The sequence below is a fragment of the Rattus norvegicus genome, chromosome 6, assembly GCF_036323735.1.
Source record: "Rattus norvegicus strain BN/NHsdMcwi chromosome 6, GRCr8, whole genome shotgun sequence".
NCBI classification, from domain to species: Eukaryota; Metazoa; Chordata; class Mammalia; order Rodentia; family Muridae; genus Rattus; species Rattus norvegicus.
In genome coordinates this window covers 109,005,405-109,024,868 of record NC_086024.1, presented here as the reverse complement: position 1 = coordinate 109,024,868, position 19,464 = coordinate 109,005,405, and the positions used below count along the sequence as shown (strand labels likewise).

The 19,464-nt window shown below is 37.4% G+C and overlaps 1 protein-coding gene across 11 annotated transcripts in view; it reads right to left on the bottom strand.

Annotated features, from left to right (window-relative positions):
• Positions 1 to 19,464, bottom strand: part of Rbm25 (RNA binding motif protein 25) — a 57,041-nt gene that overhangs the window by 25,291 nt on the left and 12,286 nt on the right. For 4 of the 11 annotated variants that reach the window (XM_063262229.1, XM_063262223.1, XM_039112644.2 and 1 more), the window contains 7 exons: positions 15,188 to 15,253; positions 12,316 to 12,433; positions 12,086 to 12,206; positions 10,102 to 10,151; positions 8,225 to 8,392; positions 7,175 to 7,232; positions 4,409 to 4,566 (listed from right to left, as the gene is read on the bottom strand). In XM_063262229.1, the coding sequence (XP_063118299.1) occupies positions 4,409 to 4,566; positions 7,175 to 7,232; positions 8,225 to 8,392; positions 10,102 to 10,151; positions 12,086 to 12,206; positions 12,316 to 12,357 (597 nt within the window). In that variant the 5' untranslated portion in view covers positions 12,358 to 12,433; positions 15,188 to 15,253. Of the gene's footprint in view, positions 1 to 4,106; positions 4,587 to 7,174; positions 7,233 to 8,224; positions 8,393 to 9,264; positions 9,362 to 10,101; positions 10,152 to 12,085; positions 12,207 to 12,315; positions 12,434 to 15,187; positions 15,254 to 19,464 lie in introns of those variants that run through there. The other 7 variants (XM_063262225.1, XM_039112647.2, XM_039112645.2 and 4 more) reach the window with 6 other exon arrangements.

The following is a 19,464-nucleotide window of genomic DNA, read 5'->3' as shown; positions in this document are numbered from 1 at the left end:
TAGCTATTTGCCACAATTATAATCATGAAGGAAAAAAAACAAAACAAAAAAAAAGCCAAATTCAAGTCTGTTTCAAATGGCTGACTGCCTCTCAATCTACATTTTTAGAAAGAAAGCTTATGAGTCTGCCTCTTAACTGATTGCTAATTATCAGAAAAACAAATTATGTTGAAAGATCACAGAAGGAAGGAGAAAATTATTTTAGATTGTTAAAAAGATTAGACAAGCTGCCAAATATAATCCAAAGCTCACAATTCCCAAACAATTTCCCAATTTCAACTTCTACCTCTCCAAATCCAAAATGACAGGAAACAGAGCTTCTAGAGACATTCTCCAGACTAACTTCCATAATCTATCAAAAAAGCAAGCAGTTTTGGGGGAAACCCAAAGCAAATGCAGTTCTTTCAGAAAACATTGGCTCACTAAAAGAACTTGGAAGCAATAATGTGAAGCACCTGAAGCACCATTATCTACTAGATTGTAATGCACATGGCTTTCCAGAGACTATCTGTCCTCCAAAAATTACCAATTCATTCTTATTGTTTTTTTTTCTTCCTAAGACACATGATAGAGTCCTGGCTAGCCCGACTAAGGTGGATGGGGTTGGCCTCAGAGATCAACCTGCCTCTCCCTCCAAAATGCTGGGATTAAAGGTATGCACCAACCCCAGCTCACCAATCCATTTTTCTTTTACTTGTATGGGTGTTTTGCCTGTATGTATACCACTTGCATGCCTGTTGCCCATGGAGGCAAGGCCAGAAGAGGATGTCACACCCCATGGAACTGGACTTATGGGCAATTGTAAGCTGCCATGTGTACTGGTAATAAAACTTGGGTCACCTCGAAGAGTAGCCAGTGCTAGTAACCACTGAACCAGCTTTCCCACCCACTGCTTTATTCTTGTACACAGAGTGAACAGAGTCTGAAACAATCACACAAGTGTCTCTATAGACACTGCTGAGTAGGCAGACAAAAAGCAGCAAGAACATGCTGGATATTTACCTCCAATAAAATTTACAATTTTACTAAACACTAGTTAAAGAAAATGAAAAGGGAAAAAAAAAACGAATCTACAGATTTAAATATTTTAAATCAAGTTATTTTTTAATTAGGTGTTTTTTATTTACATTTCAAATGTTATCCTCTTTCCCAGTTTCCCATAAATCCTCTATCCCATCCCCCTCCCCCTTCTTCAATGAGGGTGCTCCCCCACCCACCTCCCCACTTTGACACTCCCCTACACTGGGGGATCCAGCCTTGGCAGGACCAAGGGCTTAAATCAAGTTAACTTAGTTAACAAAAAAAACTTTTCTTAGAATTCAAAATCAGGAAATATTATCTTATTTCACAGGGAATTATTGTTTCTAACTCATGATCTTTCCTTTTGCCTCAGAGTCAGAGGAAACTAAAAGTCAACAACAAAATTACTACTGTTATTCAGTAAATAGTTACACTATTATTAATGAGGACGTTTTTTCTAGGTAATAGGAAAGGTATCTACTGAAAATCATAGATGTCGGAGGTATATAAAATGTGAGACTCAGACAGGGTGATGGGGGTTGGGCTGAGAGAAAGAGACTGTAAATAATAAGAGCACATTCGAGGGGGGGGTGGATTCAGGACAGGATTTAGTGATACAGGTTATTGTGTGAAAGTTTTTCCAAACTCAAACATTCCATCCTGTAGTTCTCTGAACAGGAAGGTTAAGAACCGAAGATAACTTTAGGAAGTCCCTGAAGCTAATCAGATTCCCCTGCTAGAATAAACAATAAAAGCTATGAGACCATCTCAGGTGGAAGAAAGCTGAGCTGCAAACAAGTGTCTCAGAGATAATTCTTAAGAGCAGACAGAAGAAACCAGCTGAGCTGCCACGAGGTTTAGACCAGTTCCTTGGAAAGGACATTCTCTACGCTACTGACCTGCATATAGGCCGTGCAGTGTGTGCCAAGTTTCCCAGTTTTATAAGCTGTCACCTATACTTGATTGGGCCTTCATGTGGCTATCGAGTCATTTCTGCTCCTGTAACTCCTCACCCATATTCCTGTACACCAGTAAAACTAATTTAATTGGCTCACCAAGTTGAACTTTTGTCATGAGTTCCCTATCTAGGAGAATTGTGTCTCTCCAGGATGTTTTATCACAGCTATTTGAACCAAAAGCACGTTAATTATAATTAGACAAATTTTTAATGATGAGCTTGGATGGGCAATAAGGCAAGGAGAATAATGATAAAAAACAGTTTGTGGATTGGTGCCAGTAGATGGCTCAATGTGTGAAGGGGCCTCGCCACAACTTAACAAACTCAGTTTGATCCCTGGGACCCTCATGGTAGAAAAGAACTTCCATGACTGGTCCTCTAATTTCCACATATATATACATTCACAACCTACAAACACAAATAAAACAAATTCCTTTAAAGATCCAATGAATGACATAAAATCTAACTAATCCCATGAAGGGAATGGGGGAACGAGTTCAAGGTCATACTACAAAGAGTAGTAAGAAGCCAACCTGGATGGACTACATGAGGTCCTGTCTCAAAAAAGGCCAGAACACCAGCTGGAGAGGACTAAGCAGTTAGCAGTACTTGCTGCTCTTGACGATATGGTTCAGTTCCCTCAACACACATGGTAGCTCACAACTACTTTTAACTAGTTCCAGGAAACATAATAACCTCCTATCGTTTCCAGAGGAAATACGTGTACATGGTGAACATAAACATATATGCTCACTCACACATAAATAAATCTCTAAAAAAATCCAATAAATTAAAACAAAAACCAAGAGATAATAGTAATAGTAATAGTAATTCAACTAACCTGAACACTAATTCCAACATAGATGGAAATACAGACAGAAATCCTAACCATGAAGACTAGATCTGACAATTAAGCAAGTTTACCTTGTGAAGATATGTAGCATGTGTCAGTGAAATTATCTAAACACTAGCAATCCAAAGGAAACAAGAATCATGCAGGGGGAAAGCTGCTGGTAAAATAAAACTTATTTGGTCTTTAAGTCTCATGTCATCCAGGCTGGCCTCAAATTCCCTGTAGAACTGATGAGCTTAAACTCCTGTCTCAACTGCCTTTATTTCCCAAGTGCTGGGATTGTACCATTGCAGATGACTTTAGTCTTGTTTTTATGAAATAAAAATATTCCAATTAAAGCTATACTCATGGGGTAGGAATGTGACTCAGTTATAGCATGCTTATCTGTAACACAGGAGCCCTGGGCTCTACCCTCAGCACTGGAAAAAAAAACAAAGAACAGAGAACTACATTCAGTTAGAAAAGAAAATGTCTTCAAGAGCATGAGAGTAAATAGTCTATAGTAAAGTACTTATGGTGTCATGAAATTAACTTCCTTTTATTCTTGGGTTAAATGTGAGTTTTAAAAAAATTCTTAAGGGGCTGGAGATGGCTCAGCAGTTAAGAGCACTGACTGCTCTTCCTGAGGCCCTGAGTTCAATTCCCAGCAACCACATGGTGGCTCACAACCATCTGTAATGGGATCCGATGCCCTCTTCTGGTGTGTCTGAAGACAGCTACAGTGTACTTATATGAATAAAATAAATCTTAAAAAGAGTCCTGAGTTCAATTCCCAGCAACCACATGGTGGCTCGCAATCATCTGTAATGAGATCTGATGCTTTCTTTTGGTGTGTCTGAAGACAGCAACAGTATGCTCACATATAATTTAAAAAAGTTAAAAAATTTCTTTTAAAAAAAAGTAATACATAGAGGTAGTATAAGGGAGAAGAAAAGGCTATATCTGGGGTTGGGGATTTAGCTCAGTGGTAGAGCGCTTGCCTAGCAAGTGCAAGGCCCTGGGTTCGGTCCCCAGCTCCGAAAAAAAAAAAAAAATTTTTTTTTCTTTTGCTTTGTTTGTGAAGACAAGGGATACATTATCACACTAGACACAAAAATCTCATGTAACATAACAGAATTAAAATGAAAAATAAAAATCCTGAATAAGGTTACTCATACATGAATAATAAAGTAGTAAGACTTATTTTCACCCATTTCAGAATCCAATCTGTGTGCATCTAAAAGAGAGAGGGTAACTAATAAACATTGTGTAGGTTGAAATATATTTTATACTTACTTACAAAGCTGCCTTAATGAATTAGCTCTGATTGGAATAGTCTGTACAAGTGTTTTCTCTGGCAAGTTAACCTTGTCCAGCCTCCCTTACTACCTTCATCCCAACCTGGAACAAGCAAACCAACAGTCATCCACCCACTGTGGGTAGATAAAACACTTATCTACAAACTATAAAACACTCCTGCATAAGGCACAAGCATGTACTACAGTAACAATCATCTTGTGAGTCTCATGTTAGATTTATTTACAGGATGAAGTAGTCACACTGACTTGGCACACATAGGTAGAAACAGTATTACATACCCCATTAGCTTTCTTCTTTGCTTTCCATTCATCCAACTGCGCCTTTGTCTTTGCATCAACTTTAACAAGTAGCTTCTTCTCTCCAATCTGAAGGTCATGCAATAATCTGAGGGCTCGGAGGGTAGATTCAGGCTCTTTATACTCACAAAATCCAAACGCTAACAATAAAAAAGAAGAATTTGTGAGATATTAAAGTATAAAAACATGAAAAACAATACAGCAAAGCAAAATGATTAAAGACAAAACTTAGGAGGGCACCGAAATCATCACTACAACCCTGGTCTTTTTTTTTCCTTTTTTTCCGGAGCTGGGGACCGAACACAGGGCCTTGCGCGCAAGCGCTCTACCACTGAGCTAAATCCCCAACCCCTCAACCTGGGTCTTTAACCTTCTAATAACCATTTCACTTTAACATCCATAAACCAACAGGGGAGGGAGAGTTTTAAAAAAAGACCAGGAGAAAAAAAAAAGTTAAAATCCAGTAAATCATTATTTACTAAGAGCTAAAAATAATAATAAAATTTAAAAATTAAAAAAATAACAGTCAAAAAAAAAAAAACCAACAACAACAAAGAACAGGATATAGCATTAACCATGTAGATTTTTGCAGGGGGAGTGGCAAGACACTTATAATCCAGTACTCAAAGGCCAGAAGCAAATGAGGACTGGAACAGCTTTAAACTCAGAATAAATCCCCAATGAATTTCACTATAGAAAACGTCTAAATATCCTGAATGAAATGAACATTTACATTTGAGTTTTCGGGAAAAATAAACATTTCAGTATTAACTAGACAACATGGCTATTTTGGGTATTTTTTCCTTCAGCCTCCCCCACAAAAAGATAAAATGTTAAGTTTCAGAGTATATACAAAATATAGAGACAAAAATCCCAATGCTTGGGGAGTACTTAAAAAATAACACGAACGGCCAGGCATGGATGGTGGCACACACCTCTGATCTAAGATTTGTGAGGCAGAGGCTTGCAGGAGCAATTAGAGGCTAAGCTGCTCTACAAAGTGAGGACAGGATAGCCAGGGCTATGCAGAGAAAAGGGGGGGAAGGGGGAGAAGGAAAGAGAAAGAAAATGGGGGGGGGGGTCACATGGATGAATGAATAAAAGAAACAAAAGGAAATCTGTAGATCTGTAGGATACTGGTAATAAGATGAGTGACCATAAACTGATAATTATGAATGCTTGAGTAGTAACCATGGAATTGTCACACCATCACATTTTATACCATTTTTTCCATAATAAAGGTTTTTTTTTTTTTTTGGAGCTGGGGACCGAACCCAGGGCCTTGCGCTTCCTAGGTAAGCGCTCTACCACTGAGCTAAATCCCCAGCCCCAATAAAGGTATTTTTAAATCAAAACTAGGTATAGCTTAGTGATAAATAAGTGCTCACATATATGAAACACTACACTTAACTGATAACACCAAGAAGAGAAAAAGAGCAAAGAATTTAGCAGTGTTTGTATACAATGAAAAGTAGTTTGTTGACTTTCAAAACTAATAGGCCATGTGCAGCTGGGAAGCACTTTGCCATAGAAGTGTGAGGACCAGAAGATCCCAAGTACCCACAGTACCCACATAAAAGTGCACATAACATGGCAATCACTAGTAATCACATCCCTCCAGAAGCAAACATGGGAGAAACTCCCTGATCATTGGCTAGCTATATGATCTTAAGTTCAGCAAAAGAGATTCTTAAATAAAGTGAGGAGCATTTGAAGAAGACACAGAAACCAAACAACCATATTACATATACATAACTACAAGAGCAGCTAAAGACGGCTTCATACTAAAGAGCACTTGTTTTTATAGGGGACCCAGATTCTATTCCCACCACCCACAAGTCAGGGAAAGCAACTCCCTCTTCTGGCCTTTGCAGAACTGAACACACGAGGTGCACAAGCACACAGATAAGCATGAGGCACACATTCACATACACAAAGTAAAAAATAAGTAAGTCTCAAAAAAAAAAAACAAAAAAAACCCAAAAAAACAGTCCGCCTAATTATCCTTCCCTGTTCCTGAGTTCTAATTATTGCATCTGGGTCAGACAGTCTTACTTTCAGACAGAAGAACCTTAAAAATCTATGAAATTAGTGGGAAAGCTGAAGAAACAGCACAGCAGGTAAGAACACATACTACCCTTACAGAAGACAGATTCTCAAGACTCCTGAAGGCAGGTGGAAACCAGCTCTAACTGCAGTTCCAAGGGAGCAACACCCTCTTCCAGCTTAGATAGGCACTGCATTCACACACAGAAACCTCTACACAAATTACAAGCCATCGGGACTGGAGAGATGGCTCAGTGCTCTTCCAGAGGTCCTGAGTTCAATTCCCAACAATCACACGGTGGCTCACAACTCTATTTAATGAGAACAGATGCCTTCTTTTGGAGCACATGAAGACAACATACTCATATACAAAAAATATATGTATACAGATAGATAGATAAAGACAGATATAAAGTAAATCTTTAAAAAAAAAAGTACAGGCCATTAAGAAACTACTAGATTTGACAAGTCTAGTAATTAAGAGGGAAGGAAGAAAAAACTATTGAATAATGCTCAATATTTCCTCCTCTACCTCCTTTTCTGCTTCAACTTTTGAATCTTCTAACCTCAAATTTCAGCCAAAACCTTCTCAATTGCCTTCTTATACATTCTATTAGGAAAATTAAAATAAAACATGCTGAGTTTTATACAAACTTATACAAACGGGTTAAAATAGCAAAACAAAGTAAGGAAAATGAGTACCTTGAAGTTTTCCAGAAGCGCCTTGCACTCTCTTCCAGCTCAACACCAAACCACATTTCTTAAAAAGAAATTTAAGAATTAACCCTTAACAAACAAAAGTTTTAAGACAAGATCACAATTATATTATGGGTAGCTCACACCAGTAATACAAGAGGCTGAGGTAGTTAATGCTACAAGTTTGAGGGCAGCCGGGGTCACAAACCCTGTCTCAAAATAATACCATCAATGCAGGAGAACAGGTAACAGAATGCTCAGCAAGATCATACTAGCAACTGAGCTTGTTAAAATTACTCCAAGTCTCTCGTAAACCTGAAAAATGTAACAAGCTGCTTGAATACACAAAGCCTTCGCAATTAGGGGCAACGCACACCTTTGAGCCCAGCACTAGGTGGCAACTGTAGGCAGATCTGAGTATGAGGCCAGCCTGGTCTACAGAAGGACTCCCAGGGCAACAAGGCTACATAAAGAAACATGATCTCAAAAAAAAACAAACAACCCCCCCCCCAAAAAAAACCAAATTTTTAAAAAATCTGTAACTACTTATAAAAATCACAACATATAGGCTGGAGAAATGGCTCAGTGGTTAAGAGCACTGACTGCTCTTCCAGAGGTCCTGAGTTCAAATCCCAGCAACCATCACAACCATCTATAATGAGATCTGATGTCCTCTTCTGTGTCTGAATACAGCTACAGTGTATTCATTTCTTTATTATAAAGAAATCTTAAAAAAAAAAAATCGCAACATATCAGCCCAAAGATTACTAGTAAGGCATATGCACTCTTACTATGGTTGATTTTTTTTTTAAGATTTATTTATTTTATGTATATAAGTACACTATCACTGTCTTCAGACACACCAGAAGAAGGCATCAGATCCCATTTCAGATGGTTGTGAGCCACCATGTGGTTGCTGGGAATTGAACTCAAAACTTCTGGAAGAGCAGTCAGTGCTCTTAACTACTAAGCCATCTCTCCAGCCCTCTTTTCTTTTTTGTAAGTTTGAAACTTATTAACAGTTTTAAAAAGTGAAAAATAAACACTTTAACTTACAGCTAAGAGCTGTCTTATAAGCATGTCTGAGGCCTTCTCAGAAATGTTGCCAACAAAAACTGTAGTAGTAGGGCCACAATTTTCATCATTTTCTTTTAATTTTAAGCCTGGATGATCCTTTCTTGCTCCCAAATGCTTTCCAACCATGGACACGGTAGGCACTAGGACCTATGGTAAAGAAAAGCAAGAAATTTGATCTGGCAAGTATGACATTATACTAAAAACACCAACTTTAAAAGTATAAATATATAGTATATCATTAAAGGCCCTACATACCTAATCTAAAACTTCTAAAGCATGTAGTATGTTTTATTAATACAAATTTACTCTTCACAATTAAATTTCTACTTTTAATTACTTTTAAAAGGAAACAAAAATATCAAGCTTTTACATTTGAGTGTTTTTAAGTGTTCAAAAGAGAAGCCATTTGAGATTAAAAAAAAAAAAAACCAGCTAGTAATTTCATCACAATTATACTCAGTACCAAGATAAAAACAAATTCATTACTCTTGCTATTCTTATAGCACAATATTGAAACACTGCAAAACTGTCAACACTTTTGCTTTTTATAAGGTCCTTGTGTTTATTAGCTTATTTTCACTTTAAACTTGCAACCTACCACATATAGGAGCAAAAATCTATGTACTTGACAATGAATTCATTACAAACTAAGTAGGCCCAGGGTAAACTAAGAACTGGTGGAGCTGCTCCAAACCCTAATTCCCCATTTCCCTATTCTATAATATAAAGGGGAGTGACATTTGAAATGTTCTAAAGATCTAACTTGGGCAGGTATGGTAGTGCACACCTTTAGTCTAGCACTAGGGAGGCAAGAGGCATGGACTTCTAGTGCATTAAAGTGAACCTGGTTTACACAGTGAGTTCTACTATGAGACACTGTCCCCCAAAACAAAAGCAATTAAACAAAAAACAAATAGCCCAACTACTTGGGAGGTTTAGGAAACATGGCCTTGTAGGAAGTTTGTCACTGGAGGCAGGAGGGCTTTGAGAGTTTAAAATTCCCACCATTTTAAACTCACTCTCTCCTCGTTTGTAGTTTCAGATTTGAGCTCTCAGTTCTTCCTTCCATCATTCAATCTGGTGCCACGGTTTCTTGCATTATGGACCCTAATCAAGCTAGAACAGTAAGCCCAAGTCACCTTCATCCCTGTGTTTTGTCACAGCAGAGAAAAGTAACTAATACACTGATATTTCGGAGGATTCAGTTCAGAACTACATCAGATGCTCACAATCACCTGTAACTAGTTCCAGGAAAACCAAACCATCTAGTCAATTAGGATAGTATACACAGACACATGGTTTTGGTTTTTCTTGTTTGTTTGTTTTGTCTTTTTTACATTATCTAAGCTTACCGAAGTTTTATATTTCAAGAAATGCTAGCCTTATCCTAAATCTTAATTTTCCCTTTATATTTACAGGGTTGAGGTAGAGTACTCAACTTGACAGAATACTTCCCTGAGGCCTGAGGTTTAATCCCCAGCACAAAACTCAGGCATGTTTAGTGTATGTCTATAATTCTAGCACTTAAGAGGTAGAGGCAGGGCTGGAGAGATGGCTCAGTGGTTAAGAGCACCCGACTGCTCTTCCAGAGGTCATGAGTTCAATTCCCAGCAACCACATGGTGGCTCACAACCATCTGTAAAGAAATCTGATGCCCTCTTCTGGTGTATCTGAAGACAGCCACAGTGTACTTATATATAATAAATAAATAAATCTTTAAAAAAAAAAAAAGAGGTAGAGGCAATAGAATCAAAGTTCAAAGTCATCCTCAGCTACAAATTCCAAGGCTAGCTAAGGGGAGGGGTGAGACTTTGGTCTTTAAAAAAAAAAGAAAGAAAAAGACAAATTGTACTTACAGTTGGAGCAGGAGCCATAATACTCATTGGTACAGGAATCATTGGTGTCCCTAAGGTGGAAAAAAACATACTGTATTTTAAGAATAATTAAAAATAGCTACAGGGGGGTTGGAGATTTGGCTCAGTGGTAAGGTCCTGGGTTTCGTTCGTCCCCAGCTCCGAACAAAAAGAAAAAAAGAAAAAGAAAAAATAGCTGCAAGGCTGGAGAGATGTCTCACATACTAAGGTGTTTGCTTCACAAGCATGAGGACAATCCTGAGCATCCACATAAAAATAAAGGTATAGGATCAGTGCTTAGAATCCCAGCAAGGGGATAATAGAGAAATAGGTGGATTCCCAGAGATCACTGGTATGCTATAGCAGCCCAAAAAGGAGCCCTGAGTTCCAGTAAAAGATCCTGCATCACTTGAACAGAGGAGGCTAGAAAGATGGTTCAGTACATCCAAGTACCTGCTGACAAGACTGACAACATGAGTTCATTCCCTGGTACCCACATGGTAGAGAGAGCCAACTATTAGCTATATTTTGACCTCCATACCTACACCAAGGCATATCCTTGTGTTTACACGTGAACACAAAATAGTAATAATGAAAAAAATCAGAAGGCTCAATGTTTGATGGCCAAGACTAGACTACAAAGAAAAGAACTTACAAAAAAAAAAAAAAATACTTAGAACTAGGCATGCTGGCGAACACATATTTACTCCCAAACTTGGGACGCATGGAAAGAAGATCAGTCATGCCTGGTTACACAGCAAGGACTAGGCCATGCTAGGCCAAGTGAAAGCCTGCCTTGATCCTTCCTGTCCCCATTAAAAGGAGGCAGGGGGGCTGGGGATTTAGCTCAGTGGTAGAGCGCTTACCTAGGAAGCGCAAGGCCCTGGGTTCGGTCCCCAGCTCCGAAAAAAAAAAAGAACCAAAAAAAAAAAGGAGGCAGGGGGCTATTCATAAACTAAGCAGTGAAATGTAACAATCACCTGTAATCTCATTGCCTGTGAGGCTGAGGCAAGAGAATGACCATGTGCTCAAGATTGATCTGGGCTACATAGCTCTAGGCCAGCTAAGGATATATGGCATACCCTGTTCTCAAAACAAAATAATAATAATAATAATAATAATAATAATAATAATAATTTATAAAAATGTACACCTTACTTTTTAACATGCATTTTTAAATATCTGCAAAGATAAATCAACTATTTTGTTTCCTTACAGTAATAGGGACAACACTGTTGTTATATTAATTTATGTAGGTTTTTTTGAGGGAAATTTCACTGCTTACTTTATTTTTCAAATTTTTGAACCTTATGAACATGAATATAGCACCTTCAGACACTTATTATTTTTACGGAATTTCCAAGATGATTCTGAAACTCAGCCACAAACACAAATCTACTGGCAAACCAAGCACTGTGAGTCACAACTGCAATCCCAGCCTCTGGGAACCTGAAAGGTGGTGGGAACCTGGGATAACACATATTCTGTCAACGCTACAGAAAAAAATCAGACAGTGGTGGCAGTGGTGGCTCATGCCTTTGATCCCAGCACTCGGGGTACAGAGAAAGGCAGATTCCTATGGGTTCAAAGCCATCTTGGTCTACAAAGCAAGTTCCAGGACACCCATACTATACAGAAAAACTGTCAAAAACCCCAAACCCCAGAAAGAAAAATCAGACAACCATTTTCACAGTAAGACTATGATGTATTTACTAGTAAATCACAAATGTACCATGAGCCAAAGGAATTATCACGACAACAAAGATAATGGTTTTTTTAATTAAAAAAAAAAAAAATGGGCCAGGCGTGATGGAGCATGCCTTTAAACCAAGTACTTGGGAGGCAGAGGCAGATGGATCTTTGTAGTTCAAAGATGGACAGCTAGGGCTCTACAGAGAAACAATGTCTTCAAAAAACAAGAAAAAAAAAAAGGAACAAATAAATGAATGAATTAATGATAATAAGAAAAAAATGTGCTCAAACTTACCTGGAGGTACTGGTGGAGGAAAGCCAGGAAACTGTGGGGGTGGGATCCCCGGAGGGAGAGCTGGGATTCCCATGGGAGGGCGATTCAAATGAGGGGGAAAAGACATTCTGACTGCACCAGTCTAAAGAAAGAAATGACAGATCATTTTATTTGAAACCTTTCCAATCTGATATGCCTACATTGTTGACCTTCATTTTTAGAGTATCTGCAAAATTCTAAAGTTTTCTTACCCAAAGGAGTTGGCAAAGACCCTCTTTTCTCTGTCTGTCCATTGAGAATTTTTTAAAACTTAGATCTTTTCTAAAATAAGTTCCCAAAATGTACACGAACTAAGTTCAGGATAGACTCCTACAATCATGTGGGAATACATATAAAGGAAGAAAAAAATTTTGAGGTTCAGTTAATATCAAAAAATTAAATGCCAAACATCAATGAATCTTTTAAAACAAACTCAGAATCCAGGAGGGTAGCTAATTTTAAGTATTCTGATACAATCATTTTTCACCCAAAAACTAGCAAGGTTAACAGTATTTGATGACTCAGCATTAGCTAGTTCTTCAAAGACAATATGCCATTAAATTACAAAGGGAGGGGGAGGGGGCTTCTATCAGGTCAGAAATAACTGCTCTAACATAAAGAGCCCACAATTTGCAATAAGGTAACAGTTTGGTTTGTTTGTTTTTTGATGATAAGGATCTCAAGTAATCAAAGCTGACCTTAAATACTATATAGTTGATGACAACTGTGAACACTTGACCCTCCTGACTCTATTATTTCAAGTACTGAGATTACTGGTGTATACTATCATACCTAGTGTAAGACATTTTTCTTTTAACAAACCTCTAGCCAGGCCTGGTGGCACAAGCCTGTAATCCCAATCTCAAAAGTAGAAGCAGATGAATTTTGAGTTAGGGTTTGTCTCAAAAATCCAAGGTCTGGGGTGGACAAGGAGGCAAGACAGCATTATCTACAGAGTCAAGCCAGCCAGCTACATGGTGTAGCCCTGTCTCAAAAACAAAACAAAACAAAACAAAACAAAAAAAAAAAGCTGAAATAAATTGGTAATTGATTCTAGTAGAATTAGTTTGGGTTTTGCTTTTTTTTTCCACCTAAGCAGGAAGCCACTGTCAAATCACTAGTAAAAATTCTTCAACCTATAACAGAAAATCCCACATTCTGGAATAGAGAAAGCCTAGACATTTTTCAAGCAGGGCATGGTGGCACAGGACTGTAATCTCTGACATTGGGAGGTGGAAGCAGGAGGATCAGTTAAAGGCCAGACTGCTATGAAGCAATGTGATGTTGGGTTTGAGACCAGTCTGGCTACATGAGACCTTACCTCAAAAGTATGTTGTTTTACTCTTAGTGGCTGAGTGTACATATTTATTTGGTTTCCAGTTTAAAACACTACATGACCCAAGCTGACCTCAAACCCAACATCCTTAGCCTCTGAGTACCAGATTTATAAGAATGTACCACCATGCCTGGCTCCTTTATTTTTCTTACTCACCCTTTAGTAGCCAAAGTTTAAAAAGTATGATGTCTTTTACTTTCTCTCACTCATCAATTCCCACCAGTTTACCATGTTATGTTTTCTATATATCTTTTTATATACAAATATTTAATAATTTGTGCTTTCTTATACTCATACTACACTGTTATCTGCATTTCCCTTCAATGTCACTGACATCTCCTCACGTCCATTCCTGTCTTTGTAACTCAGTAAATTATAATACAGAAACACCAGTTGTCTCAGCTTTTTATCCCTTGAGTAACATTGAACATTCTTGGACATTTAATTTTATCTTTTGAAACTATTTAGGGTTTTCTTTAATTATATTTATTGATTTCTGAGAGTTTATGTATGCTTGTGTATGTGTGTGGCATGTATGGAAGTCAAGAAATCACAGGAGTCTACTCTCTCCATCACCTGGGTCTTGAAATTGAGCTTGGGTTGTCAGGCACAGCGGCAAGCTCACCCTTACCTACTGAGCCATTTTGTGAGCCTATAAATATTTCTGTAATATAGGTTATCACTTTGCATCGAAACTCTAGTACTAAATCATTCCCCCCAAATTAATGTGTAATTTGTTTTACCAGCGTATAAAATATATTCTTTCCTTGTGCATTAGAATAAATCACTTAACTTGTAAGAACCTGAGTTCAAACAAAAAAACAAACAAAAACCCTTTTATTTCAGTTTAGCTCCCAATCCCTGAAAGCTGACTATCCTTTTACCTGTTATTAAGCATTTCTTTGAAATAGGGAAGCATGTGCTACATGCTCACAACTGTTCCTCCTTACACTGCACCTCTGACTTTTTAAATAGTCTCCAGAGCTGATGAGATGGATCAGCAGGTAAGGTACATGCCACCAAGCCTGATAGTCTAAATCCTATACCTAGAACCCACAAAGTGGAAGAAGAGAACTGACTCCCACAAGTTGTCCTCTGACTTCCACACATTTTGGGCCATTGAACATATGCCCAAAAATAAGTACATAAAAATGTAACTTTAAAAATATTTTAAAAAAATACTTTGCCAGATGGTAGTGATACACCCTTTAATCCCAGTACTCAGGAGGCAGAGGCAGGTGGATCTCTGTGAGTTTTACGGCAGTTTGGTCTGCAGAGTAAGTTCTAAGACAGCCAAGACTACCCAGAGAAACCCTGCCCTAAAAAATAGTAATAACAATAACTTTAAAAAATATTCTATAAAACTTGGTTTTATAAGCCAGTTCTTATTCACAAATAAAAGAATTGTCAGAATGATTCCTATATTAGCAAAAAGGTGCTAGAAAAGCCTTAAAAAACTTAGGCAAGCTTCAGCATATCTAACAAAGTAAAGACACAAGTTTATAAGACATTATATATTCAGTGTTTGTATGTTGCTTGCTTTGTCTTTTCTTTTTTGTAATTACCTTTAAAATGACCACATTAAGTAATGGGTTTCAATTATGACATCTTCAAAAATGTTATTACACTATGTTCTTTTTGTTCCCCTTTCCCGTTGAGTTTTTTTAATCATCTGTGTTACAAATGTTCTGCATGGAAAGGAGCAGGAAGGTGTGTCTGTTAAAACAGAAGGCTACTGTCCTACTTACAGAAGCTCTTGTATTATAATAATACTCTATCTCAGCACTTTCTTAGGAAGGCAGTTGGTATAGTACCTGTTGAATAAATAAATTAATTAATGAACAGTAAACAATGTCTGAGGACTCAATAGATTTATTAAACAGTTACTACATATCAGAAACAGCTCAGTGCCCAGTTTCACGATGGTGTAAACTTGGGCCATGAATTCACTTTTAGAGCCATTTCTCTCCCACCAGTGTTAGATAAAAACAGTACTTTTAAAGTAAAGCTATATTCTTAAGGATTATATTTTATAGTTTTTAATATTAAAAGTTAATTAACCAGATACATTTTTGTTTCACCAATATAATTATTGCAACATTACTAATTTTCCTATGAAATACCTCCATCTTATTTAAAGCTGCTCAAAACTTAAAATGGGCTGGACTTCAAGGTGAAAAATATTATATATAGTCAATAACAACATTTGCGAATAGTCCCCATTTCCTTTAAGATAATAGCCTCCTCATTGGGAGATTTGAAAAACAGACATTCCTGATGTTAACAGAATAAATGTTTAAACATTGAGTATTAACAGCTTTATGATTTGTTACATGAAATGAAAATACAACCATAGCAAAGTATACCAGATTAATTTTTAAAATAAATTTAAATTTAATAATAAATTATACTTTCTCCTAAGTTTTAGAGACTTTGAAGGTTGGTAGGTTTTATAGGAATATAATCAAGGAAAAGAGGTGGGGAGTGGGGTTTACTCTCTGTTCAATGACCAGGCCTCACTAAGTAAAGATTTGAACACAGAGCTGAAAGAGGCTGAGGCAGGAAGGCCTATTTATATCAGACACAAAAGCTTTCCAAGCAAAGGAAATAAATACGAAGAAGACCAGCAAGGTCAACTATATATGCCTAGAGAAGAATAAACTGCTAAGAGTTAGATAAAAACTGAGCATTAACTGGGAAGACAAGTGTTCAAAGAGAATAGGGCTTTGTAATACATTGTAAAGGTCTGGGCTACTACTTAAAATGGGGTAGAACACATTTTGAAAGGTTTCTGATTTAACAATCACCCCCCCCCCTTTTTTTTCTCCCGGAGCTGAGGACAGAACCCAGGGCCTTGCGATTGCAAGCGCTCTACCACTGAGCTAAATCCCCAGCCCCCATTGTCACCCTTTTAAACGTGGAAAGAAACAAACAGAATGGAAGCAAGAAACTACTTCAATAATTACAAACTGTGCCCTGAAGGAGGTAAGGGTGGTCAAAGTAGTAGTTATCAAGTTGGTGGGTTCTGGATAACCAAAAGGATTTGTTTGGGTTATGTGAGGGTTATGTTAAATATGAGACACAGTTATTAATACTGAATTTATTTCAATACTATATATAAAAATAGCTTTTGTATGTGTTTTTCTTTTTCATTCTGTGGGATTTGGGGGCTGTTTTTTGTTTTTTCAAAACAGGGTCTCTTTTATGCAGTTCTAACTGTCCGGGGGCCCCATGTATTCTGGCTTCAATGGTCCCGCTAGGATTAAAGGCATGTGCCACCATGCCTGCTCTAAGATGTTTTAAATTTTAAAATGTTCAAAATACATACATATACATGTGTATATATATAAACATATATACACACACATATATGTAGATATGCACACGCATTTTGCTTGTTTTCTTTTGTTTTTCAAGACAGAGTTTTTCTCTATGGAGACTTGGCTGTCCGGGAACTCACTCTGGAGACCAGGCTGGCCTCTGCCTCCCAAGTGCTAGGATTAAAGGTGTGTGCCACCACCACCTGGCTGGTTCAAAGTATTTATATTTGTTAAGTATGTAGCTTTCTGTGCCAAAATAACAACTGTCTGTGATGTAAGTGTTCCCAATCTCTATCTAGTTTGGTGGTGGCCACACAATTCTATTTTTCAAGACTCACTGGAATTAAAAATGGATGGCGTAGCTAGAGAGATAGCTCAGTGGCCAAAAGCACTGTCTGCTCTTCCAGAGGTCCTGAATTCAACTCCCAGCAACCTCATGGTGGTTCACAACCATCTATAATGGGAACTGATTCCCTCTTCTGGCCTGCAAGCATACACGTAAAAATGGATGGATTTTATTATATATAATTTATGTGTATTTAATCTAAAAAAGAAAACAGACCTAAAATATATTTATACTGTTCAATTTTACTCTCTTTTTTTTTTCAGTCCATTCTTTTTCTTAGTCCTGTGAATACCATGGGTATACAAACTATAATCAATACTAATTATGCACACTCCTCCATTGCATACTTATCCAGACAACTGAATGCCACTGGGGAGAGTGACACTAAGCTCTCTAGAGATACTATACATCAAATTTCTCAAACAGTAAGGATGAACCAAAAGATTTCTCTCAGCAAATACTCCTAAGTACCTATCTCCAATTACTTCAAATGTTCTCCTCTAGAAACCATTTGTACTTGTTATGAAAGGGTGAGATTTTAAGTTACACAACTAGTCCAGTGGCTCCACGATGAACATGACTATTAATTTACCAATGTCTCCCGAACTACTTACAGCCTGCACAACACTAGAGACTAATGACTGCACTACCTTAAGCAAATATAGCTTTAGAAAAATTACTTCACTGATTCAGAGAACTAGATTCTGCAGGAACCACAGCTTTAAAAAAGGTTCTGTTGCCAAATAATGAAAATGTTGAAAAAAAAATTATTTTACAGCATAACTTTTCAGAAGGTTGGGGACATAGCTTAGGCACAGAGTTTTGTGTCTACCAACATAGTCAAAGCCTTGTCACCAGTACTGCACAGAAACACTGGATGACAAGAAGCAGTGAAGGGAATACTGAAGGATTCTGGATCTCCAACATAAGATTTTTTCCTAAGAAGCTTTGACTTTCAATGAGAAGAAAAGCAGCATTACATTACCTGTTTTCAGTATTATTTCACCATTTTCAATGAAAAAAAGGCAGCAGCTATATAGACACATTGGTGATTGCTACAAATTAAGGTAGAATACACAGTGCTTCCCAAGTAGGCTAGAGGAGATACTTCTGGGGCAATAGTTATACAACTGTATATTTACTTTAAAAAAAAAAAATCACTGAGCTTTCTAAAGCTACTACTTTAAAAGACTTCAATTCAGGACAACTACCAAAATCTAAGGCCTGAAGGTTGGTTAAACAGTACTGTACCAATGCTAATTTCCTGATTCTGATCACTGTACTAGTTTTAAATGATAAAAAAGGAATTTCCCAGAGCTTTCAGGAAATGTATTTGTGAGTATAGTGGCATCACATCTAAAATTTACTAGCAAAATATGTCAAAAGAAAACTATGGAGAGGAGAAAAGAACAAAAGTAAATTGGCAGAAACATTGTCTAAGGGACCTGAGTTAGAATGGCTGAGAATTCACTGTACTTTGGGTAACTTTTAAATTATGTCAAAGTAAAAAGATAAAACTGCAGAATGCTATGAACTCTGGGTCAGCCTAGACTACATAATGTGTTCAAGGCAGCCTGAACTAGAATATGAGGTGCTGTTTCAAAATGTTAAGAAAAGAAAAACAGCAATACTAATAATTCTTAGTAATATTTTCTCCAAACTAAAAAACTAAACTAAAAAAATGTTTTAAGTACAAAAGAAGCTAAACTTGGGTGCATGCCTATAACCCCAGCATTGGAGAGGCCAGGGCAGGAGAAGCCTGAGTTTGATACCAGCACGGGCTACTTAATGAAACTATCAAACACCAGAACAAAGTTATTCAAGAAGGCTTTAAGAAGGAATCAAAATCTTTTTGAGGAATGTGAATGATAGCTGTAAAATAAGAGAAAAGAACTGAAGCTCTAACTCAAGGGAACAGAACTTGCCTAACAAGTCCACTGCCCTGGATTTGCTCCCTAGCACCACACAGTAAATAAGGAACTCTACATTAACCCTCACAACATTTAAAGACCAGGTATAGTAGCACACATCTTTAAACCCAGCACTTATGAGGCAGAAGCAGGTGGATCTCTGAATTGGAGGCCAGCCTGGTCTACAGAGTGAGTTCCAGGACAGCCAGGGCTAACATAGAGAGGTCCTGTCTTAAAAAGCTTTTTGTTAAGATTAAAGAATACAAAGAAGAGTTTTTCAAGATGGTGACTACCCAACAGCGCTAATAATTTAATGTTAACGTCTCTCAAAGCCATAAAACAACAAATTTCCTCCTAATCAGACATAAATAAGGAAAATAAACTGAACATTTTTCTGTGGCTAAAAAATTAACTTGGGGGGTTGGGGATTTAGCTCAGTGGTAGAGCGT